Source organism: Gadus macrocephalus, chromosome 1 (assembly GCF_031168955.1).
Source record: "Gadus macrocephalus chromosome 1, ASM3116895v1".
Lineage (NCBI taxonomy): Eukaryota > Metazoa > Chordata > Actinopteri > Gadiformes > Gadidae > Gadus > Gadus macrocephalus.
The window spans coordinates 3,874,857-3,900,544 of record NC_082382.1 but is presented as its reverse complement, the minus strand read 5'-3'; the positions used below and the strand labels follow the sequence as shown (position 1 = coordinate 3,900,544).

At 41.4% G+C, this 25,688-nt stretch overlaps 1 protein-coding gene across 1 annotated transcript in view; it reads right to left on the bottom strand.

Annotated features, from left to right (window-relative positions):
• ift74 (intraflagellar transport 74) overlaps positions 1-25,688 on the bottom strand; it is a 61,361-nt gene that overhangs the window by 9,024 nt on the left and 26,649 nt on the right. Inside the window, exons 9-14 of the mRNA XM_060063237.1 lie at positions 18,796-18,934; positions 9,697-9,759; positions 8,808-8,951; positions 8,450-8,490; positions 2,611-2,690; positions 2,336-2,389 (exon numbers count right to left, since the gene is read on the bottom strand). Coding sequence (XP_059919220.1) covers positions 2,336-2,389; positions 2,611-2,690; positions 8,450-8,490; positions 8,808-8,951; positions 9,697-9,759; positions 18,796-18,934 — 521 coding nt within the window. The remainder of the gene's footprint in view (positions 1-2,335; positions 2,390-2,610; positions 2,691-8,449; positions 8,491-8,807; positions 8,952-9,696; positions 9,760-18,795; positions 18,935-25,688) is intronic.

Here is a 25,688-nt window from a genome sequence, read left to right as displayed (position 1 = left end):
GCCTAGAACCGACGCGCAGTGGAGGACGGTTGCCTCCGCAAAGTCCATTCATTCCTGATAATGGACACCTCGAAGGGCATTATACCGCTTATACCATGGTCACTTGCCAAAGAAAATTAATTAAGACTATTCATTCATATTTTCATGCGTTTCACAATCCATATATAAAGTTTTTCACGAGCCATACTTTTGTTTCCCTGGTAACGCCTGAGGGTTTGACTAATACCTGGAACAATCATTACCCTCCCGTAAGGTTCTTATTCAACGGAAACATTGTTCAGTCCTCCAGTAAATAGGACGGACCTTAGCTACGACTTGGCAACGGGAGGTATTCTAGTCCACTCAGCTATGAGCCAGAGAGCTAACGTTATGCGTTGTACATACACTAGGGTCTATAGCATATAACCGCGTTGTCTTATTACAGTTTAATCCATTTTTCACAATTTACCAGCTCTCGTTTTGAAGACACAATCACCGCGCCATTCATTTATATGGGACTCGCGACGGTCTATACTTTCTAAATAACACTGAAGAACAACCTACTGACTATCATGTATGTCATTTCCTCACTGAACCCCGACGGCTCCTATACATTCAATGTCCTAGGCCCTCCCGCTCTGGTTTCAGCAAAGCCCACATTACTGTTGGTCGTTCATGTTTGGGTCAGACAACTCATTTGAGAAATGGACGAAACAACTTTAATTTAAACAGTATTGAGAATATAATAATTTCTAATAAAATTGACCACATGATTATATTTACGCTTTATGTTTTTGCAATTGGCAACTAAATGATCACGCTTTCATTCCTTTTATTAAATCTAACATTAAATGATTTGAAATACTGACACTTGGTATAGTCACAGTAGTAGCCTATGCAATGATTACAAATAGGTCAAAAAGACAACGGGCCTGGGGACGCCCCGGTGGCTCACCGGGGCGTCCGGGGCTCAGTCCTAAAAAAACGCAGCGACCCGGGTTTGAGTCCTGCCTGTAGTCATTTGCTGATAATAACTATAGTTGTAGTAGTAATAATAATATTGTGAAAGACTATTGCTAAAACTGAAGTACATTTTTCAATGTTTCCTCAATCTCCCATACCCTCCTCTCTATAATAAAGCATTAAAATGCAAAAATATCTTACATCCAGCGCAAATGACTTTCTACACCGGATCTTTGCTAGTTTGCATCTGGCGCAAAGCCGATTTTCCCCCGCAGCAAACCTGCGCCACTAAACTTGCACCCTGAGAAGCGTGTCAGTGAAAAGCAGAGGCGTGATCCGGCGCAAATTATACATGGTGCTATCTTACAGATCGATAAAGCAGTTGCGCAACTGACACATACCTTCTCTAAGTGCAATAGCGGATAGCGCAGTTGGTGTTGCTATTTTGATGTACCATGGCACGTTGAAACTGCAACGTAAGCTTACACACCAGTAGGCTATGCATGCAAACATACATGCAAACAATTTGCATCATTGAAATATTATGAGGATGATGTGGATTCATGCAGCCCCCAGGGCTGCACGTCTGTAATGGTCAAACTCAATTTAATAAGTAGTCTGGCGGATGGAAACCAATCTGTTCAAACGCCCCATTTAGTTTAAGGAAGGAAAAACCTCTGAACGTTTTATCGGCTTAAACAATTTATTATTTATATTTTATATACAGAAGAGGTGAGTGTGAAAAAGCAGAATATGAACAGCAGGCGTCAGACAAGATTCAAAGCCCCATGACCCATGCTAGTTGCAAAGGTAACTTCATAGACCACTCCTATTTTCACAAGGCTGTAGCAAAACAGCGTCAAGGTAAGGTAGCACTTTCACTGCATAAATGAGGGACACGAGGGGAAGGAAGGAGACGGAGGAAGGGAGGGTGGGAGGAGGTATGGGGGAGAGTTGGGTAAGCGTTTGTTGTGTTTGGAGCCATTTTTCTATTGGTGCTTTGAAAATGATGGTCTTGTGAAAAAGCTTCACAAAACCCATGAGACGCTTTCAAAAGTGAATATTGGCTTTCATAAATGGCGTACATACAAATTTTTAGTAAGTCAGGTCCCAAGCTAAGCTTTGTTCATGGAGTTTCATTAACTTTAGCATGATATATTGTAAATATTTTTGATTATCAATGGTAAAAATCAACAGGATTATTCATCGATTTATTTTAAATAAGGTCAAATTGACTCATTTCTATACTGTTCACGGGCCGATCAAGCCTACTTTGGTGTGCAGTCTCCCCCTAAAGGCCCACTGTGAGTGGGGTTCTGTGAGGACAGGGTCAACGTGGACTTCTGTGTTTTAACGTTACATTTCCCTTGAGGAGATGCTTAAGGATACTCACGGTCTATTTCCTCCTCCCTCTTCTTCAGCTCCTTGTACTTCTGACCACATTCCACTTTAAGAAAGAAAACGATTCAGGAATACATATATTTGACGACATTACTTGGCAAAATATAAAGATTACATTATTTAAATACAAGTAAGAAAGTAATTCATGAAATACATTAATACAATGGATCAACCTAAAAAAATATTTATTGCACATTCAAATCAGATCAAGTAATTCACTATGGTGATTGGTCAGAATTCTAACAATAGAAACAGCCAGGTTAATACCTTGGGCCTCGTCTGTGTGGTGTTCTAGTTGACTGATCTCCTCTGTAATCTGCTCTCCTCTTTCACTCATTTCCCCCAACCTACAGACACAGTCACAAGCAGACAGTCAAAGGGATAACCATCAGACACAGTCACAAAAAGACAGTCAAATATAACCTACAGAGACGGACACAAACAGACGTTCAAATACAACCTACAGACACAGTCACAAGGAGAGAGTCAAAGGGATAACCTACAAACAGTCAAATACAAAATACAGAGAAATTCACAAACAGACAGTCAAAGGGATAAGATACAACCTATATAGACAGTCACAAGCAGACAGTGAAATACAACCGACAGAAACAGTCACAAACAGACAGTCAAATACAACCTACATAGACAGTCAAAAGCAGACAGTCAAAGGGATAACCTACAGAGACAGTCACAAACAGACAGTTAAATACAACCTACATAGACAGGCACAAACACAGTCAAAGGGATCAAATACAACCTAAATAATCATTTTGCCCATCCCTAGTTCACACTGATCGTCGCGCTTGGATGTTTTTATTTCGATTATTACATTTGATTTATCCCAGTTAATTAAAGGTCCTACCAGAATAACCAATACGTCACAGACATGCAGAGATCTGATTTTTTGTAATAAATGTGACAGAATTCAGAAAACATAATATGCTTTCAGGTCTATCAGACCACAACCTTATTATTTTCTCTAGAAAACGGTCTAAACATAGGCATACTTGTCCATCTAGACAAAAACCTGAGAAACTGAGAATACCAAAGGGTGAGATTGAAAATTGTAAACTTGCCCTAAACAACATCAACTGGGACACCCAACTTACAAATGAGGATGAGAATGAAAAATGCAGGGTACTTATGGATGTTCTGCAAGAAACTATGGGACAGTTTATGAGGAAAATTAAAACTAAACCAACCAACGAAAAAAATAAAAATTACCCTGGTTCAATGACACCATATGGTCATTAATGAAACAACAGGATCATGCTCTCAAGACCTCATTAAAAACTAACACTGGGATGGAAAGAAAGATCTTTACCTCCTTGCGTAATGAGGTCATAAAAGCACTTTAAATGAAGCAAACCTATTTATTAGTATAATAAACAGTGCTAGAGGGAACACAAAATAAATCTGGACAAACATTAAAAAGCTGAAATCAAATAGTACCATATGCAGGGAAATAAAAGAGTTGAAGCTGCCTGACAGGGTAATCAATGACCCTAGGGACATTGCAACAGCTCTTAATGTTTATTTTGGTTTCATATGAAGCAAAACTCAGGTCATGAAGTACATCAACTAACTCCAATGCCCCTTAACACTGAAGCCCCAATTTTTGATATCCATGCAGTATCTATATCACAAGTTGATAAGGTCATCTGTGGCCTTAGAAATACCAGAGCCAAAGATACCTTTGACATGGACTCATTATTTCTTAAAACTACAGAAACACATCTACGTTTCAAGACTCCCGGAAAGATTCTATTATTACACCAATCCTTAAATCTGGAAACACTACACTAACTATAGACCGATCAGTATACTGCCCTCAATACCAAAGATAGCAGAGAAACTGGTGGCTGAACAACTCATATACCATCTAAACACAAGTCCATACATGTTAAATGACCTCCAATTTGGCTTCCGAAAACACCACTCCACAGAGACAGCTGTCTGCTACTTCTTGGAAACTGTAAAATCCAAGCTTGATACAGGTGGGGTTGTTGGAGCTGTGTTCCTTGACCTGAGTAAGGTGTTTGACACAGTCAACCACAAGTTATTAACAACCAAATCCCTGAAATGGATGGAATCATATCTTTCCTCAAGACTTCAATGTGTTCGAGTTCAAAACATGAAATTTATGCCTTGTGAGAATAACCTAGGAGTACTCCAAGGTTCAATTCTAGGACCTCTTTTATTTAGCTTATTCATAAATGACATGGCACATTGCTGTCCACCAACAGTCACCTGCCAACTGTATGCTGATGATGCTGTAATATATGTTCACACGAAAGACAAAGCGCAAGCTGCAAAAAGAATTACAGCTGTAATGAGTAATGTGTGCAACTGGTTAGAGAGCTCTCACCTGCACTTAAATATGTCCAACACTGTTTCCATTTATTTCTTAAAAAGGGTAAATAAGTGTCACAGACCCTAATATTTTTGTAAGAGCGAAAAGGCTTGAGGTAGTTCAAGAGTTTAATTACCTAAGTGTTAGGGGTGTAACGATACACGTATTTGTACCGAACCATCACGGAGCGGTTAAGGAGGTGTACCGTGGTACGTAAATGTGGCGTACATAGAGGGCAACGATCGTTGAATAGTCGAATAGTCAGAGTCACGTAGAATATCGAATAATGAATGTGACTATCGTTATTTATTACACGGCTCTTCTCAATGCTGTTGAACGCTCCGTTAACTTGCATGGGCCTTCACAACTTCCGGTGGTGAATAGCGTCGGTTGCTAAGCGACGTCAACGTCTTTGGCGGACTATTTCTCTGCTGATCAACACTACGAATGCTGGTAACAAATAAATTGTAAAAAGACACACCGTGTGAAGTTATATTTTTGACGTGTCTAGTTCACCGTCATGCAGGCTGTGTTCAGTAAAATAAATAAATAATTAAATAAATAAATAGCGATCTGTTTTCGGCGCATGTAGGTCTATCTGCCTAAGCCCACGTTGAAATAATTTTGATGTTGAATGTTGATGGCGCAGTTGTTGAAATAAACAGATTGATTTCACACAAATCATAAAAGCCTCTCCCTGAGTCATTGTGTGTGTGTGTATCCGAGGTGCGTGCGTGCGTGAGGGGTTCTTGGTTGAGCGATTTTCGAATATTATTTGAATACTTCTCAGCGAATACCGAATAGTATTTTTGCCAGAAATGCACATCCCTAGCACACGCATTTGAAAAAGGCACCATCCAGGTGTTACCATCACTGTTGCTGTGGAAAAAACGAGCCGTACAAACCCAGCTCTTGACACTATTTCAACAACCCCTGTCTGGGAATTCAGAAATGCAAATGCCATAACCAAGTTTATTGGTGTTTTCATTGCTGCTGATCTACGGCCATTCTCCGTTGTTGACAAACAAGGAGTTTTTTAAAAACGATGAACCGTACCGTACCGTGACTTAAAAACCGAGGTACGTACCGAACCGTGACTTTTGTGTACCGTTACACCCCTACTAGGTGTGATCTTGGTCTCACAATTGAGTTTCAAGAAGCACACAAAAAAACGAAATGAAATATAACTCGTCCAACTTTAGCTAAACAAGAAACAATCTTACTTCTGAAGCAGCAAGGCTATACTTGGATGCAATGATCATGTCTCACATGAACTATTGTATAACAAGTTGGACCTCAGCTTGTAAGACGACTATAAAGTCTCTAGAGTCAACACATAAACAAGCTATAAAAGTTTTAGATAGAAAACCTAAAATGTATCATCACTGCCAGATTTTAAAGAAACTTGAGTTGCTACACATGGAAAACACTGAAATACGCTGACACCATATTATAGTCATTTTCACTATCTAATGTCGCCAGATTTTTTGTGGAGAGTATCAAAACTATACATTTATGGAAACTAGAGCTGTCAAGCGATTAAAATATTTAATCGTGATTAATCGCATTAATGTCATAGTTAACTCACGATTAATCGCAAATTATTTTTCTATGCTAAATATCCCTTGATTTTTTTGTCCCATAATTCTTCTCATTTTAATTCTCTTATCAACATGGTGAAGTGCATCGGCTTGCCTTGTGCAAATGATTTTTTATTGATAACAACATTGGCATATACTGATCAAAACAGGACGATACAAAAAAAGACCCTATAGTGCAATTAAACGACTGCTTTGAACAAATGTCATTTGAACATAGCAGTCAGGCTACTGCTTCTTTGTTTTGAGCCAAAGAATTATTATTTATTTTTTTTGTAATAAAACAATTGCGTTAATGGCGCGATAAATTTTTTAACGCTGTTAAAATTGGTTTGCGTTAACGCCGTTAATAACGTGTTTAACTGACAGCTCTAATGGAAACTTTATTGTATAACCAATCAGAAAAATAAAATTTCCATTTGCCCTGAAACCTATATGCCCGCCATCTTGGATTTTACAAAATGGCTGCCGTGAAAAAGGCTTTCGTCAATATCTCAGCTTCTAAATGACCTAGAGCTTTTATTTTGACAGCTAAAATACAATTTACAGGGCCAAGGAATCCAATGGTATCTAAATAAATATGTTAGATTCAACCTAAAACTTAATTGACTGAAATGTCTAGTTTTAATTGAATGTTTTACAAGTGATCAATCATTGATCGTTCCACTAATTTAATGTCCATTAAGAGCCAACATGCTCCTCATGACAGAAAGGTGTTGAATGTTTAAGGCAATCAAAGAGTCTTTACATATCATCGTCATCATCAGTTTTATACTTGTTCTGTGTGTCCTCATCATTCTGACACTCACTGCCGCACTAACAAAGATCGGTGCAGGATATGTTATTTTTTCTGCAAGAACATCTGGCAGAAGAACAGTGTCTTTTGCATTGACAGCTAACCATCTCAATTGATGGCCTTTGGAGCTGGAAGGGCATCTGTCGTGGTTGGTTTCAGCTGGTTATCGGACTCCTTGTGGTAGCCATTCTGCAGGGGATCCATCTGAGAATCTTGCAGTGCAATGTTGGCCTGTCCCCACACTGGCTTGGATATGGACTCTCAAGACATGTTGTCTCAGAGCTCCAAGGGTAGGAGGTGGCTCATCACTTTCTGCGATATGCTTGCAGAAGAGATGCCATCGTAGTTGGTCTAGATGTAGATGCCTTTGGGGGAGTAGGCTTCACGGACAAAGCTAGCCAGAGTGGCCAACATAGTTTCGGTCACTTCTTCATCTGTTGAAAGCATCCAACAGTTCTTGGGCTCTGACTGATGACGTTTCACAAGAATGCAAGTACACAAGTACAGAAAAGAACACGAATTGAGAAACGGCTATCATTTTTCTGATTGCTTATACTATGAGGTTTCCAAAAATTTATAGTTTTCATACTCTCCACAAAAAGCCAACGAAGTTCAAATCCAACCATAATGAACCTGACTATTAGTTTTTAAAATCACTCATGGTTTAGCTCCACCTCCTTAACAGGAATATATCAAAACGAACACAAACAGCAAACTAAGAGCAGGCTCCAGAGGTAATTGCACTGTTCTCTTTAGGAGAAGTGCCTTTGGCGAGGCAATTTTTTTCCTATAGAGCAACCAATACCAGGAAATCAATGCGTAGTGCAATACGCAAACTACCAACTCTCAGGTTATTTTCCAAAAATCTTAAAAAATGGCTTCTGGAAAATCAAACATGTTGTCAATAGCTGGGATAAATTATAATTTGTCCAATGCCGCTGATCTGTTAACCCTGTCTTTTATGTATATTATGGTGTTTTACTCAGTGTGTGTCTGTTTTACTGTATATTATGACTTGTTTTATTTAATTATTTTTTTTAATTTATTTAGGGACCATCTTCCAGTCAGGGTCTAAGGATGGAAATTGGCCCACAGCTATAATCATGCATATTTACATTTTTATTTAAAAAATGTTGTGTGCAGCCTTACATTCTAGAACCCTAGGACCTACCAGACTGGGGCTGGTAGGCCTACCAGATAATGCATTCCAAAGGTATGAAATCAGGTCATAGCTAATAAACAAAGAATACAAAAAGTAATCCTTTCACAAGCTTTGGAATTCTCAAAAGAGAGAAGTAGCTACATACAGCAACATAACATGAGCTCAGAATTATGAAAAATATGTTGATGACTTACTGTCTATCCATGCTGGCAATTTCTTGGTTGTCTTCCTTTACCTGAATTAGTAATAAAGTCTGAGTTTGAGTTTCACTCATAAATACGTTAAAGTTAATGAAAAGTAACCTCAAACAAATATCCCAGAAAAATGTATCCAGTACTCAGCCACAAAATGTATTGTATCTTAAGAAAACATGAGGTCAAAGTCAGTCAACACAATATCCCTCTTGAAAGAACAAGACAGATTGCTTTCTGTATCTAATTAGCCATGAAATGCAAATGGTTATTTCTGAAAGCATCAAATACTAACATAACATATATTTTCGAGTTCTTTAGTCGCAGGCCATGCAGACACATATGGAGACGTTAAGCCAACCTGTTTGAATAGTCTCTCCCTCTCTTCCTGGGGTGAGTCAAAGCTCTTGTTCTCAGCCACCATGGAGTCACGTCTTGCTTCTAGCATCAAGAGCTTCTCTTGGATGCAAATTGCCTCTTGTTTCATGGGTGAGTGGAACAGCTCCTAATATTGGGATACACAACGTAACTATCTTTCTGGTAATACATTCATGAGTAGTCACATGGCGTAGTAAAGAAAATGTTCAAATCAAAACCAACGTACTCATACGTTGGTGAATAAAGGAAGGGACAGTTTGTTAAAGTGAAAGGACAAATGGAACAAAAAACCTAAAATTACCACAAAATAGTTGTGTATCAACTGTACACAAAACAAATATATTGTAAGTATATGAATATTAATCTCAGACTTAACTAATACATAATTCATCTTTATCATCAACATCACTTACGTTTAATAGAGCTTTGGCCTTGCTGAGATTGTCTTTAATACAAATATGTGGCAGGTGTAGCTAACACCTCTACCTAACTTAAATCATCAAATATCATTCATATTTCATAATTAGCAGTAAGATGGCAAATTATGTTCGTATATTTAATGGTCAGGTCAAAACCCATTATAAGAACACCATCTTCCCCATGATGCAAACCAGGACCTACTGGTCCAAGGTCAGTTCTGCTTACTCGATGTTGCTCCATGTACCATTGGCACAACCACTAACACTTTTCTATTGCACAAGAGAATGTAGCAAGATACAGAACATATCACAATCAAGATGTAGCACATATCACAATCTTACCAGAACATTGTTTTTCCAAAGCCTAAACTGTGTTTTTGACGAAGCTTTCGATTTTACCCTTTTTCCTCCAATCTTATTTTTGCAATTTCTGACAAATTTCTTTCAACTCACCGCGTCTAAAGTCACCTTTCTTGTCAGCATGGCTTCCAGCTCCTCCTGACAAACAGATTGCTCCTGAAGAAAGAACAGAGAAAAGACAGAAGTAAATAACAGAGAAATGACTGAATATATGTATGCACCAAACTATACCAAAACCTAAACAAAACTAGGAAATGCATTTGCAGCAGAAAATGCAGTGAGTGCTGTAGCGTATAATGAGTTTAAACATATGTTAATTAAAGATGTAATGTTCAAGACATATATAAAGGTTGATTAACTGAACCCAAGTGAAACGATTTTAACATAGTTTAATACTTTAAAGTCTGAATGGAGTAATCGTAACAGTATACATAAACCATTTAAATAATGTCAAACTGTTGGAAAAAGGTCTAATAGTTAAACAAATAGCTGAAATGAGTGATAAAGTTTGAATTAAGGTCTAGAAGAATGATGAGTAGCAGAGTTTGTATAAGCATGAACAGTAGTATAAGTATTATTAGCGTGATAAGTACAGGGCTGATAGGAAGTGAAATTATCTGTGCCTGAAATTATCAAATACATTCGAAGACACTAGGGCCCGACCGATTCATCGGCCTGCCGATTTAATCGGCCGATTATAGCCTTTTTGAAAATAATCGACATCTGCCAAAAAGACGCCGATTACAACCGATATATATATATATATCTATATTTTTTTTAGAAATGTTATTGCGCTTAGTATCCTGCAGATTGCGCTCCTACTCGCCTGGCTAACTAACAACTTTAGCTGGAGTAAAAAAGAGGAGATTGAATTTTACCGTACAACATGAAAGCACGCTCGCTCAGGCAGCTGCGCGCTCACCTCACCAATGTACACAAGACGCGTTGTATGAGCATGTTGTGCCTGTTTTTCTTTAGGTCCCAGGCCATGTTAATTTGTTATACTGTAGACTCTAACGGTGAGACCATACTGCTCAGCACGCACGTGTTAGTCACTGCTCACGAGCGCAGCACATTGGGAGTTAGTTATTTATTTTACATTTTAAATTACACAAATTTTTGACTGTAAATGTATTCTAAAACACTCAAAGGTTCTGCATTCAATTCACACATTCGTCAAAAGTGTTTAAAGTATATTTAAGGTATCAAAAACGGTGTTTTATATGCTTTTTTTTTTTTTAATCGGCCGATTAAATCGTAATCGTAATTTTTCTCTGAAAATAATTGGCATCGGCACTCAAAAATCAATATCGGTCAGGCCCTAGAAGACACCATAGAGAATTTCCTTTCTTGAAAACTATAAAAGGAGCGGAACTCGCACACCATGTAGCCGATGCAACAACGCGTTTTTATTGCATAAAAGTGTAAAGTGCTACCCAGAGTGTGTGCAAAACGTTTTCAGTCCCATTCAGACAATCCTCAGTGCAATCATACAAAGGTAAAAGACTTTCTTATATAGACTACACCTAGTTGGTGCCAGACATGTCAATCAAAAGGTCAGGTAGGTTGACGTGTTGACATTTTAAAAGGCACCACTCTCCTATTTCACTTTTCTTGACAACATACATGGCCGAGCTCAAGCCTGAATTCAGGCACCACGCCTGAACTCTATCAGGCCTGTAAGTAGCTATACCAACAGTAGAAGTAGAATGATAAGTAGTAGAAATACTACTAGTATGATACATAGTAGTATTGGTATGATATCTTATAAGTAGTGGTATTAGTTATACTAGAGTTTCCACACGCAACCTCTAGTTGTAATTAAAGATATAGCTATAATGTGGCAACCCTAGTCGATAATATAACAATTTCTGAGCACATAATATAATAACATTTTGCCTAAAATGTTAAACGTGTAACATTTTCGTTCACCTATTACGTAATGAAGCAAGCATAATAATTTTTGCTTTACATTATGAAGCACGCACAATCATTTCTTCTTATAAGCCCTTTTCGCACATGTCCGCCGCATTTTTGCCGCATTTGTATATCAGGAGATTCGACCCTGAGGGTGATTCACACCTGATGCTTTATACGAGGACATCGATGTCGTTCAGACATGAGTAGAATCAACGGGGGGTGTAGGGGGGTGGGCTTGCAAGGGGCGGGAAATGACGTAGGGTCTAATGCCGCTTTTCCACTGCATGGTACCAGCTTGACACGACTCGACTCGACTCAGCTCGCATTTTTTGCGTTTCCACCGCGAAAACATGGTATCTGGTACCTGAAGTGGCTGCTTTTTTTAGTACCGCCTCGCTCTAGGTTCCAAGCGAGCTGAGCCGATGCTAAAAGGTGACGTCGGCAGACGGCCGGCCACTGATTGGCCAGAGAGTGTGACGAAGTCACGAGAGCGACATAGCAACCATGCTGGTAACAGCCATAGCAGCGCCGCAGCCAACATATTCCACTTCTTCAACTTCTTCAACATGCCAGCTAATAATAGTAATGTTATCGATGTCCCCCATTGTTGTTATGTGGGTTCTGTCCATGTGTGGGTTGCGTAGGTGTTGTTTGCGTTGCGTACAAAAATACGTCACAGCCCTTTCGCGCAGCCGACCCCGCCCACGTCCAGGAGGTACTATTTGCGGTGGAAAACGACCCGTGCTGCTACCGTGTCGAGTCGTGTCGAGCTACATGTGCGGTGGAAAAGCGGCATAAGTTCGCGAGAGGCGGGAAAAGTGCGGCCGCTGTCACTGTGCTTTGTTTTGTTTTAACACAGACAAAATGGAGGCAGAACGGGCAGAACTCAACGTGAACATCTTAAATGTTGCTAAAATGATGCATCATATATTCGGTTGCATCCACAAAATCAGAAGAATTGATCGATGAATGATTGGAGCATGAGTTAGAGACAAATAGAAGGAACGGCGAAGAAGAAAGGCTCTCATTCTTTCTCGAGAAAAGGCCCGAAGCTTCGGCGGCAGTTCAGCTCCCGGCGTACACCCGCCGGAGCTGCCGGCTCCTCCATGCTGGCAGTCCGGCAGCTCAGCTCCGGGAGTACAATCCCTTTCACCTCTATATCTCTCCGCCTCCGGACTGCCGCTGAGCTCCCCCCGCCGGAGCTGCCGGACTGCTCACTAAAAAAAATGATGTACAGACTTTTTTCAAAGTTTGTATGCATGTGGGATAGGGCTGTAACGATACGCGTATCAAACCGAAAATCGCGATACTCAAAGCCACGAACCTGTCTCGCGGTGTGAGAAGGCAGAAGCGCGATATGCCCTTTCTAACTCTTCGGTCAAATTGTCCGATTGAAATTTGCTAATAATTTGTCTAAATAATAGTCTGCTGACAGCGCCCCCTCCTATCGATGCCGTAAATATGTGACGAGATGCCCTCTCTGTGATCACAGCTCTCTGTGGCTACGGAGGATTGCATTTCTCCACAGCCGTCGAAGTCCTCATATGCGATATGAACGACATTTATCCAGAGTGGGCCAAGCGCAAAAAAAATTGCCTGTGTGATCCTGTCTCTATTGTTTTGTGTGATTTGACTGGCAGTTTGTCTGCTTATAGGTCGTAATGAAGCGGCCACCGATTATTGACAGGATGGGTACTTTATTCTACCGGACTCGTTCGCTTCTTCACTAGACACACGCGCTACCGCTCGCTCTCCTCGCTCGTCCACTCACTCGCTGACGTCACTCACACACGCATACGCACACTGCCATTCTCCCGCACACACATATGCTACTCGTAACACCATGCCTCGTTATTGCGACGTTCATGTTTTTCCTCATCTATTGAAAGTTAGGCTATTAAAGATGTTGCATTCTATACGGCCTGATTATGTCATTATTTAAGCTACATAGCCTAATAAGAAGCGCTAATAAGGATATTTGAATAAACCAACCAAACAGTTAAAGGGGCCCTATTATGCCTACCAGCAAAAAGCATCCTCCAACTGCAATCTTTGGTTATTTCTTTATTAATTTAGCTATACTTTAATAGTATTCTTTCGGTTCAAATCTGTTCAGTGTTCCAAATTATTTGTTATTAAATGTTACATTAAGATAATTGGTATTTAAGTGTTGTTTAAATAAAATGCTTTTTAAATTTAAAAGAATCGTGGGATGTATCCCGAATCGTGAATTTGTGTATCGTTACAGCCCTAATGTGGGAGCATGCTGCTATGGCGCCGCGCTGCTATGGCAGCCTGTTGCAGCAGCTCCAGTTGAGTTTTAAGTGTTTTTAAGTGTTTTGTTTTGTTTCACGAAAGCCTTTCTTCTTCTTTTACGGGAACGAGACACCAAATCCCAGAAGAGCTAAGGAGAAGACGGTGAGGATAAAGAGCCGGTGTAATGAGGAAAGCAAGGAGAAGGTTCAAGCCCTGCATCCCCTCGATGGTCAGGGGGAATGTGGGGTCGTTGGTGAACAAGGTGGACCAACTCGGAGCACTCATAAGATCACAGCGTGAATATCGAGAATGCAGTTGTGTTTCACCGAGACATGGATGCAGGAGAATATTCCGGATGCAAACACAACTATGAATGGATTCCTGACTGTGCAAGCTGACCAGGATCACAGGCGGAGCGGTAAAACGAGAGGAGGGGGGCTTGCTCTGCTTGTGAATAACCAATGGCGTCATCCTTCCCACATAACGGTAAAGGAGCGCATCTGCACCCCATCAAACTGTTAGCCGTTAGTCTGCATCCATACAATCTCCCGAGGGAATTTACCTGTGCTGTTGCCATTGTTGTTTACATCCCGCTGTCAGCTGATGCCGACACAGCATGTGACGTCATCAACTCAGTCACTGCTAAAACACTCACACAACATCCAAATGCTTTCGTTGCAATCTCTGGGGATTTTAATCATGCCTCTCTCTCTACATCACTCCTTACCTTTCACCCATTTGTCATGTGCCCTACCAGAGACAATAAAACACTGGATTTACTGTATGCAAACACACAGGATGCATACGTATCCACAGCCCTTCCTCCCCTTGGCAGGTCAGACCATAACCTGGTTCGGCTTAGTCCCACCTACAGACCCATTGTTCAGCGGCAACCGGTAACCACAAGGACAGTCAGGAGGTGGTCTCAGGAAACCAATGAGCTCCTGCAAGGGTGTTTTGAGGCTACAGACTGGGATGTGCTCTGCGAACCACATGGGAATAACATTGACTCCATGACGGACTGTATAACAGAGTACATCTCCTTCTGTGTCGATAATGTGGTACCTGCTAGGAAGGTGAGGTGCTTTGCAAACAATAAACCCTGGATCTCCTGTGACTTAAAAGGTCTGCTAAACAAAAAGAAGGCATTCAGGGACGGTGACAGAGAGTTGCTGAAGAGCGTACAGAGGGAATTGAGGGTGAGGCTGAGAGAAAATAGGCATACAGGAGGAAGCTGGAGGGAAAGCTCCAGAAGAACAACATAAGAGATGTGTGGCACGGTATGAAAACCATAACCTGTTTCAAGGTGAAACGAAATCAGGTAGAAGGAAAGGACAAATGTGCTGAACGGGTTCTTTAATAAGTTCAGCACGGGGCCTTTGGCTACCTCCCCGGCCTCTGATAGCCACACAGACCCTACATCCTCCCCCCTCACAGAGCCCCCCCCCTCCCGCATGTTACTGAGACATCACCTACTGCCCCCCCAACATGTTCTGGCCCCCATCAAGACCCATCACTACCCCACACTTCTCTGACCTGCCTGTCTGTTTCCAGCAGCCAGGTGAGAATGCAGTTTGAGAGATTAGGTCAGAACACGGCAGCAGGTCCAGATGGCATCAGCCCCAGGGTTCTGAAAGCCTGCGCAGGTCAACTATGTGGCATTCTACAGCATCTTTTCAACCTCAGCCTCAGACAGGGGAGGGTGCCAGTGCTGTGGAAAACATCCTGCCTTGTTCCAGTCCCCAAGAAACCCTCTCCTTCTGTCCTCAATGACTCCAGACCAGTTGCCCTAACATCACACATCATCACTTGAGAGGCTGCTCTTGGCCCACCTGACTCCACAGGTGACCAGCTATCTGAACCCATTGCAGTATGCATACCGCCCAAGGGTGGGGGTTGAGGACGCCATCATCTCCACAGAGCCCACTCTCACCTAGACAAGTCGGGAAGCACTGTGAGGATCTCGTTTTTTATTTTTCAAGTGCTTTTAACACCATACAGCCAGTACTGTTACGTGAGAAGCTGGAGCTGATACAGGTAGACGCCACCACAATATCATGGATCATGGATTACCTGAATGACAGACCCCAGTTTGTGAGGCTGGGAAAGATCATGGAGATGAGACAGAATACAGGCGGCTGGTGGATAACTTTGCCCATGGAGTGGGGAAAACCAACTTGTTTTAAATGTAACAAAGACCAAGGAAATGGTGGTGGACTTCAGGAGAGCCAGGCCTGAGCTAAGCACCATCTCTATCCTTGGGGATAAAGTGCAGGTGGCAGAGAGCTATAAATACTTGGGTGTGCACAAGAACAATAAACTGGACTGGAAGCAACAAACGGAGGCTTTCTACAAGAAGGGTCAGAGCAGACTCTGCTTCTTGAGGAAGCTTTGGTCTTTTAATGTGTGTAGCAAAATGTTATGTATGTTTTATCAGTCTGTTGTGGCAAGTGCCATTTTCTTTGCAGCCATCAGTTGGGGCAGCGGCATCAGGGCTTGTGACTCTAAAAAGTTTAACAAGCTGATTAGGAGGGCTGGCTATGTGCTGGGGACTGCTGTAGTGTCCCTGGAGGTGGTGATGGAAAGAAATTGAAATTGTTGAGTATTATGGACGATAACACGCATCCTTTGCACAATCTAGTGAGTAAACAAAAGAGGGTTTTTAGTGCGAGGCTACGACAGCTAAGCTGCAGAAAGGACAGATTTAAGATTTTTTTTTACCTACTGCAATTTCACTTTATAATAACTCCCCTTTTTAGTAAAGACAGAAGAATATTAATTTAAACTTTAGCTTGCGCTGCTTATATATCAAACTTATATACGTATATATATATATATATATATATATATATATATATATATATATATATATATATATATATATATATATATATATATATATATATATATATATATATATATATGTATATTGATTTTGTTGGTTTTTTGCACACCTGTTTATTTGCACACCTGCATATTTGCACACATTTTGTACTGTTATCTCTGAGTAACAGCTACTTCTACTTATGCACATGGACCATCCATTCCACTTTTTCTATCCTAGGCTAGGTATTGTGGGTGCATGGTTTTGTTTAGGTGGGATATGTATGTATACATGTGTTGTGTTGTGTATGTATACTGGCTGCTGGAACACCTACATTTCTCTGCTGAGATGAATAAAGTATATCTTATCTTATCTTAATATGACCCCTTTAAGATCGTGCGACTTGTTTGTTGATAGGCCGGTCGTCGTATTATGTTGTTTGAATTTAAGGGTTTATATATGATAAAATAAACGACGGAGGCGATATCAATATCACAAGACATTGCGGGATGCACAAGCAGTCTGTGCCTAATTGAAGAACAATATCTAAAGATTTAGAGCTATAGATACTAATGCTGTATAAGACAAATACCTATCATACTATCAACAAAGTCCTTATCAAAGAACCTAAAATAAGATAATACATCTCCTTTAACCAAAGAACTGTTAACTAGAAACTAGGGATGGGCACGAGTAGTAAATTCCAAACTCGAGTGATCGAAGGAATTCCTCGAGGATCAATCGAGTACTCGTTTAATCGAATCTATTTTTAGAATGCAACGCATCTGCAGCAGTAATAGGCCCAATGATGAACGGCAATATTACCAACCAAACATGTAATGCTTATTCTCCGTCAAAACAGTCAGAGTTATCAGAGTATTCATTATTTATTATTGCAAACGTTCAAAACACATTTTCCTTACAAAAATAAATATGCGTCTCACAATTTAAATCACGTCGAACCAAGGCCTGTAACAGTTTAAAAAAAACTAAAACTAAACAATTAGCCTAACCATTGCAAATAATTCAAAGCTGCAAATAAAACGGCAGCAAATGCACTATGAAAATCCTCAGCGTTGTGATCCTCTCTACACGCCCGGGATTACAGCTGCGTCTTGCGGCGGTGAAAATAGCCGACACACTTGGTTGCTGCGGGTCTGCTTTCCCGAACTCACCGTTGTGTTTCAATCAGGAGCATATGTTGCCGCATAGTACTTTCTGGTCGCACGATTTCGCTTGGCGTATTTTACATTTCACCTTATGATCTCCTATTTCTTTAAAGTATTTCAATTCTTCGCTGCGCTTTGCTTTAACCTCCATCTCTTAACTTTTTTAATCCTGGCGTGCCTGCACACGGCACGGAACGCGCCACACAGAAATGGATACATTTCATTTGCTTTGTGCCCACGGCATGCGTTAGCTGCGCTGACAGAAAATGTATACATTTGCTTCAGAAAACTTTGTTTGTGTGTCACAAACAAAATTCATTTGTAACGAGGAGTACTCGAGTAATCGATTCCTCACGCCCATCCCTACTAGAAACGTAACTGCAAGCTAATCGTACACATATCAATTTAAAGGCATGTTGAAGAAATGAAAGTGACTCGTTGTCAGGTAACTTACGCCAACAATGGGTTCAACTATATAAAGTGTATGCTAGTAACATACCTTACAGCTAAAGGAAGTAAAGCTAAAATAAAGCTACAAATGTATATAATAAGCTTTCATCCTACAATTACGATAAAAAAACATTATTTATTAATTGGTAGGTTGCAAAGAGCACTATCTATGTTAGAGTTGGTCTGAACATTATCTGCAAAGGTTAATCCTCTTGGACACACCTAATGGAGCTCCATACACACAAACACCAGAGACCATGTGTGTCTGGTGCCTACTGCTTAGGGGTTCATACAACGTTTGTGGTTGGTTTACCCTCGATAACAACTTAGGAAATTTTAAATGTATTCCCGGCCCATGTAAATGAAAATACTATTACCATATTACTGCCACGCCCAGTCAACCCTAGGAAAAATCTCTGATATTCAGATGTAGCCATTTCCTCCAATTATAGTACATTTTACCATAGTAAATAAAGGTTTTTCTAACCCTAATGACTAATAACATCAATTCCAACATCAACCACTTTTCCTTTGTGGAGGAGATGGGGCATTCAACTGAAAATTTGGTCATACCTGAAGCAGTTCTTCGTTTGTCAGCATCATGGCAGCATATTTGTCATGCTCGGCAGGTGGAAGGGCCTTAATAACCTCATTAGCAATATGTCTTTCTTTCTGGATCGCTTCCCCTGTTACACCGATTGCCTCCTCCCTCCTACAGAGACAAATCAAAAATATAACCGCAAGCGGTGATTATGGAGGTCAGAGCAAAATTAAAATTCAAGAATACTAATAGAAGATATATAAATATGACAAATAATTATGAAGGAAAGATGTTCTACTTGATGCAATACTGTGCCTCGGCTTTCAAGTGAGCTGCAAAGCAATGGCCGAATGTCATGTTCGGCTTGTTCATGATGCTATGATCGTAATTCGAACTGTCAACCTAAGGATCACCTGTACAAGGCAATATCCCATTGAGCCACTGATGAACCTGAACTGCAGCCTCATTCACATGGTGAAAATGTCCATTGATAAGCATATAACATCCAGAAAACTCCAAGCACACATTTCTCATGTGAATTAAGGGCTTTCTTAAAAGCAAACACCTGAAAAATCTTTGAAATTCTGTAGAAATTAAACATTTGTAGTCAAGAACACTAACGGAAGAAATATAAATATGACAGAGTTAATTATGAAGGAAATATGGTTAACGAAGAAGTTCCCCTTAATGCCATACTGTGTCTTGGCAGTCAGATTCTTGGAAACGAATGAGCCGGAATGTTCATTGCCTGATGAATTTCAGGTGCTGTTTAATGTTGTGTTTCTTAAATGAGTGGCAATGGCAGGTTGTCATGTTCAGCTTGTTCGTAATGCTTTAATCAGGATTCAAACTCTCAACCTAAGGATAACCAGTACACGGCATTATCCCATTGAGCCACTGACGTTCCTGAACTTCATGAAGCCTCATTCACATGATTTCACAAGAGAATTCAAGATGAACTGAACTGAAATAATCAACATCGATAACATGTTGGTTATGATAAATAACCAACATATATATAAAGCTTATAAAGCTTTTTTTTTAACAAATAAAAAATGTGTTTGTTAGCATTACAGCGCCGACATTTTCAATGACGTCACTGGCATGATAGGACTAGTTTGTTGCTGCAGGCACGCGAACGTCTTCGACTCCACAGCGGAAAATAAGGATTATAATATGGCTGGTTACGCATTTGAGCCTGTTAGGGACATGCCTATAGTGTCCGACTACCACCCAGTGGAGAGGGATCCATTTCTGGCTCCAGCTCCACCTTCGGATCGTGTGGATACAAGTGACTGGTGTGTGTGTATGGGTGCTGCCGGAGCATGGACACTCCAGTGGAATCGGTCTGCTGCCGAGAGGTCACGGTCAACCTTGACCATCTAATGGATGGATTAAGTTGCATAGGGCATTTCGGATGCTATGCGGCGAGAGGGGTGTTGCAAGTGGCCAGGCTCTCTCTAAGGGAAGTCTGTGCTGAGACGCTGGAGCGCCCCATTAATAGCAGATTTGTAACACTTAGATTTTATTAGGTATGAATTGGCGGCTAGGCTATGCTACACTAGGCTAAATTGGTGTTTATTTATGCTTTTCTCAGACTGTTTAGGTTGACTGCATACCGGCAGTTCAGGCTTTGGGAGAGAGGGTATTTGGGAAACGGGAACAGGATTCCGATCCCATCCTGTGCGGTCGCCAACATTAGGGATATTTTCCCCTCGGCCGAATACCAAGGATTTGAGTATGCTTTGGATGCATAGCTGCTAAATAAATATATTTTAAACAATATATCAGACGTGTCATGTGCTCATTACATTACTCATTAGGATTCGTAGTGTTGATCAGCAGAGAAATAGTTGGCCAAAGACGTTGACGTCGCTTAGCAACCGAAGACACTGGCGTTGTTGCGAAGGGCCCAGGAATTCTGGGGGTTCGACTATCCTGGGGGTTTGGACCCTTTCGGGGACCCCTGGGTTACCTTTTAGTTGTTGAGTTAAATGGGGTTAATGGGTTGGGGTTGTTGGTGTGTAATTGTGTTCAGTTGTTGTGTTATGCGCATTGTTGACGCCACCGTTATTGTGAGTGTTCGTATGTTAGGTGTGTGCTGTGTTTCATAAGTAATCGTTGGTGCTATTTCAGGCAGTTCGGTTGTCGAGCGGTGAATGGGGTGTGGAACTGCAGCAGACTGCTAAACACGGGCTTCCATCTCATCCATCCCGTGCTGCTCGCCACATTATTGTCATTATTCTCTGCATAAAGGTAGGCTACATGCTGTAAGTTCAGGAGTCAATAATGACAAGAGTAAAGTCATTTTTTGGTTGGTGGTAGCGTTTAAAAACCAATGTATTTGTAATAGAAACATGCAAACAAGAAGGACCGGACCAAAATCGTCTTTCAGACATAAAACGGATTAAAGAGGAGTTATACCCAGCAGCAATGCCAGAGTAACACGTTTTTTTTATATATATATATATATATATATATAGATATAGATATAGATATAGATAAATATAGGGTTAGATATAATAATATAATATGTTTTTTTCTATTAGGTGAACCGGCTAAGGTTTTTTGCCACTGACTGTTCTTTGTCCGCTTCGGCAAGCCCTCTGTGTTGGACCAAGGTGGGATGGGCCTCTTGCCTTTGTTCAGCTAAGGAACAATCTACGGTGCTAGACCCCCTCCGTCTCAAGATGGCACCATCTACGATGTTGCTTCTGAAAGCGTAGTCTTTCTTTTCTTTTATTTGTGCCACCACAAACTGACCAGCAGCCTTCGAAAATTGCTGCTTAAATCTTTCACTTCCCGCCTTCGTTTTTGCCCTCTCTCTCTCTCGATGTTAGTGTTGTTGTCCAAAGCAGCCAGGCGAAGACGCGCTTCAAAGCTTTCAAAGCTGAAGGACCTGCGTTTAGTGGCATACTTGTTGTATAGAGCAATGTGCACTTTCTAATTCACCTGTGTGAATGCCCTCAGTCACCCTGTCAAGTTTTTTTAGGAGCTGCCTGTCCAGGACAACCTTTTGGAGCGTTTCAAAGGCTGCCGAATCAGGACTGAGCCACGGGCGCCGGCTCTCCTCGTCACAGGTGTAGGGACGGTGGTCACATTTGGTTAGTGTCCCTCCAGTCACCCACTCATGGACATTTGTGATGTGGTGTAGCACAGATATCCACATTTCTCTCAGTCTCACTCTATCTCCCCCACAGGAGGAGACCGAATTCCACATGTGATTAGTAACCATTCGGATCCACCCACTGAGGGGATTTTTACTTTTTGTAAGTTTGTTTTTAACATTTTTGACAATGTGCCAAAGATCAAACTCATGCTTAATTTCCTCGTGCTTCTCTCTTAGAACCTTCTGCAGATGGGTGGCAGTCATTGGCCAACACGGATATGGAGAAACCGTGGTCTTCAAGCTTGGCAAGGCATTTCTCCATACCCTCTACTTCGAGACAGTAGCTGTTTTTCACCTCTGTCACCCGCACAGAGGTGACAGAGGTTTCCTGAACCACAATCATCTTCAATTCTGTGTCAAGCAGAGAGTAAGTTCCAAAGGATGCATTATAACCTGGGCTATCGTACCGTGCATCCCCTGAGAAAGTGATGGGCTTCTCACTCACAGCACTCATGACACTCTCATTGTGGATAGCCCAGGCATTATTGAACTCCGGAATGACGTAGTCTTTCTGGATGTTATACCACTGCCTCTCTGACATGGCTTCCAAACCAATGGTGTCACATACCTCCAGGAAAGGACTGCACTCACAGCAGTCGGAACAGTAATGTTGCACTACTTGACTCCCCTGATTTGATTTTGCGAATGCCAGATGTAATTGTGGCCATCCACACACTGCGTTTTCACAATCATTGTGGATCTCAGATTTGCCGTAAAAGAAAACCTCATCTTCCACTGCACTGCAGCATTCAGGGATGCAAACAGGTGAAGGGTCAAAAAAGTGAGTACTTAATTCGGTAATTAAATTCGGTTGAAATGCAGTCCCGGTAATTTCTGTTCGTCTTCTGAATTAAAGGCCTCTCCAGATCCTCCAGATGATGGAATAGGACCGGGGACAGGCGTGTAAAATTGGAAAGCTGACATATCCCCGACTTCCAGCTCTCTACACAGATTGGCATAGGCACCCTGTTTCTGCCGCTGAAGTACCCAACTGCGGCTCCATATTCTTGGCTTTATAACTCGCCGTCTTCTCCTTTTCATGATTAAAGCCACAGCAAAAACTGCGACCATTTCGCTCTCACTAACATAATTAGGCCTGTTTATAATTAAGTTATCGATCTCCAAGTAGTAGTTGAGCCGATGGTGAACAAAGACGGATCAAACTGAAATTCAACTAACGGAAAATGCAATGTATCCAACAACGGGTAATCAAAACTAACTGTAAGCTCCAGCTATTTACTCCAATGCAGCTGTAGTGGAGAATGACAAAACACTAACTCTAGCCTACTCTCAAGTAAAATAAAAATAAAACTAATTGCAAACCTAACTAATCGCAAACCTAACTAACCTAACCTACGCAAATTATGATGTTGCGGCTCTCAGCTGTGCCAGAGCGTTCACAGTTGCTATGGGAACCACCTAGCGTCGCAGCGCTTTGCAGCCAGTGTGAACGGCCCAGTTTTAGAACGTCGCAGCCCGTCTCGTCGCAAGGAGTTGCAAGCCGTTGCAAGGTGAATCTTTAGTCTGAACTGGGCTTAATGCACAACAGTTTCGACCGCCTGTTTCATTCATCATGTAACACACAAGACCGGAAACCATAGCAACGCCGGTAAACAAACCCCGAGAAGCCCAATCCCTGTGAGCTCCCCGCGCTACGGCCATCCGGAGGCGCACAGAGCTTTTGGCCGTGATATTATATTTAAGCAATAGATCACGCCAGGCTGTGGTATGTGCTCATTATACCACTGTTAAGGGGCGTTGTCCGGCCCCGACGCGCAGCGGAGGGCCGGCTTTTATACAACGGTTACTGTTATGGCGAAACGAAAGTCATAGAATACAAATACAAATACAAATACAAATACTTCAGGTGCTGGTGAATCTTGTCTCTGTGATTGGACGGTAGTTCTGCGGAAGTGGTGTGGGCTACCGTAATGATTAATATACGGGCGCAAGCTCTATTTCTCCGCTTGATAGTTTTTGAACGATCTAGATAGCAGAAACGGTTAGTTACGGGAATGAGGAGTGCGCATGCGCACGAAAGTTCCGGCGCAAATTAGACCCCCCCCCCCACCCCCCCAAACAAAAACTCCTCGGATCTGCATGAACCACACAAGTGACCCATTTGGCCGTCAAAAAAGTGAGTCTCACTTAAAAAGTTGCTTTGCATTGCTCAAATGAGACTTCTTGAGTTTGCGTGAATGTTGAGGTTCTGGGGACAGATTTGTAGTCAGTGTGGCCAAAGTTTTCCACAGCAGGGCAATAGAAATGGTCCTTGATGGGCATTGTAATGTTGGCCAGGTCATTAGTTAGTGTAGCTATTCTCCTGAACTGCTTTTTCTTTCCCTCATGTATGGTCTCAACTAGGTCTGTCTAGGTACCAACAGATATACTGGCTTCACAGATGTCCATGCAAGGCGAGTAGTAACCGACGTAAGTCGCTTTGGATGAAAGCGTCTGCCAAATGCCCTAATTGTAATTGTCCTGATCTTCCTCATCCCTCAATGTTTCACTGCCAACCGTAGACATGCTTGATCTGGGGTGGGAGCAGGATAAATAGTTTATAGAGAACTGGAAGATCAGTTTGTGCACTACACATTTACAACCCAATAAACATTGTGCTGATGGAGAACTAACGATTATTTTCTTGTGGTTTATGTTTTCTAATGTATTGTGTATCGATTCATTCTGCCTCAAGATATTGCATACCATACAATTGTATCTAAGATATGCATTTGATTGTATTTGCATGATGTAATGTACAGACAATTACTAATGGACCAATAGTGGCCGATTGGGTTATAAGAGGGAAATGAGGTGGGAGGTTGGAGGGCTGTAGCCTACCGTTGGGCACTCAACATTAATTGTATTCCAGAACATTATGCATTTTAGGAAATATAGTCTGCTTATCCATTTTGTGCATTTCAAGGAAATAGCACAAAATGGATAAGCAGACTATATTAACAAAAATGCATAATGTTCTGAATATAATCCATGTTGAGAGCATGCATGATGTCCTGTGCAATTTAGAAAAATCGTGGCAGACAAATGGAAAATGTGATTGGATGACATCATCCAATGGGAGCGCTTTGTTAAGTTTCCTGTTGGACATAACCAAAACCAGTGACCCTGTTGTACTGAAAGTACAGGTCTCTTCATAGTCTGTAGCTAAAAAATGTTCACTACAAACTCTGAATCAAGGGGAAATTGGAGGGTTAACCAGTTTTAAGGCTGCCAGCCATGCATTCAGGGCTGGTTGCCTTTTCAAAGGAAGCCTGTGGAAATGTGTGATTACCCCAGCTGCCTTGGCCCTATATAATTTATTACTGCAGCCAGGGGCAATACAGTATGATCCTCCTGCAGACCTCGTTGTTTTCTTGTCTGTAGCAATTTCAGAGAGCCTCAGAGTCTGACTCATTACCTGCTATGGCTGCTAGAGCCACAGAGTAGGAGCAGGTTACCATGCCATGTGACGTAGCTGATTGTTGAAATCCAACATGGTGGCGCCCATTAACATAAACAACACATTCACCGTACAATTGTACCCCTTTTAAAGGTCCCATGACATGCTATTTTATGTATTCTTTAATATAGGTATTAGTGGGCAACTAACACAGTATTCAAAGACGTTCCCGAAATTCAGCCGTGGTGCAGTTACAGCCACTCCGAGCCAGTCGCACATTGAGCTTCCCCCAAATGCGCTGTTTTGGTGTCTGTAGCTATAATGCAAATGAGGAGGAGCGAGGCGGGTCAAGGAGG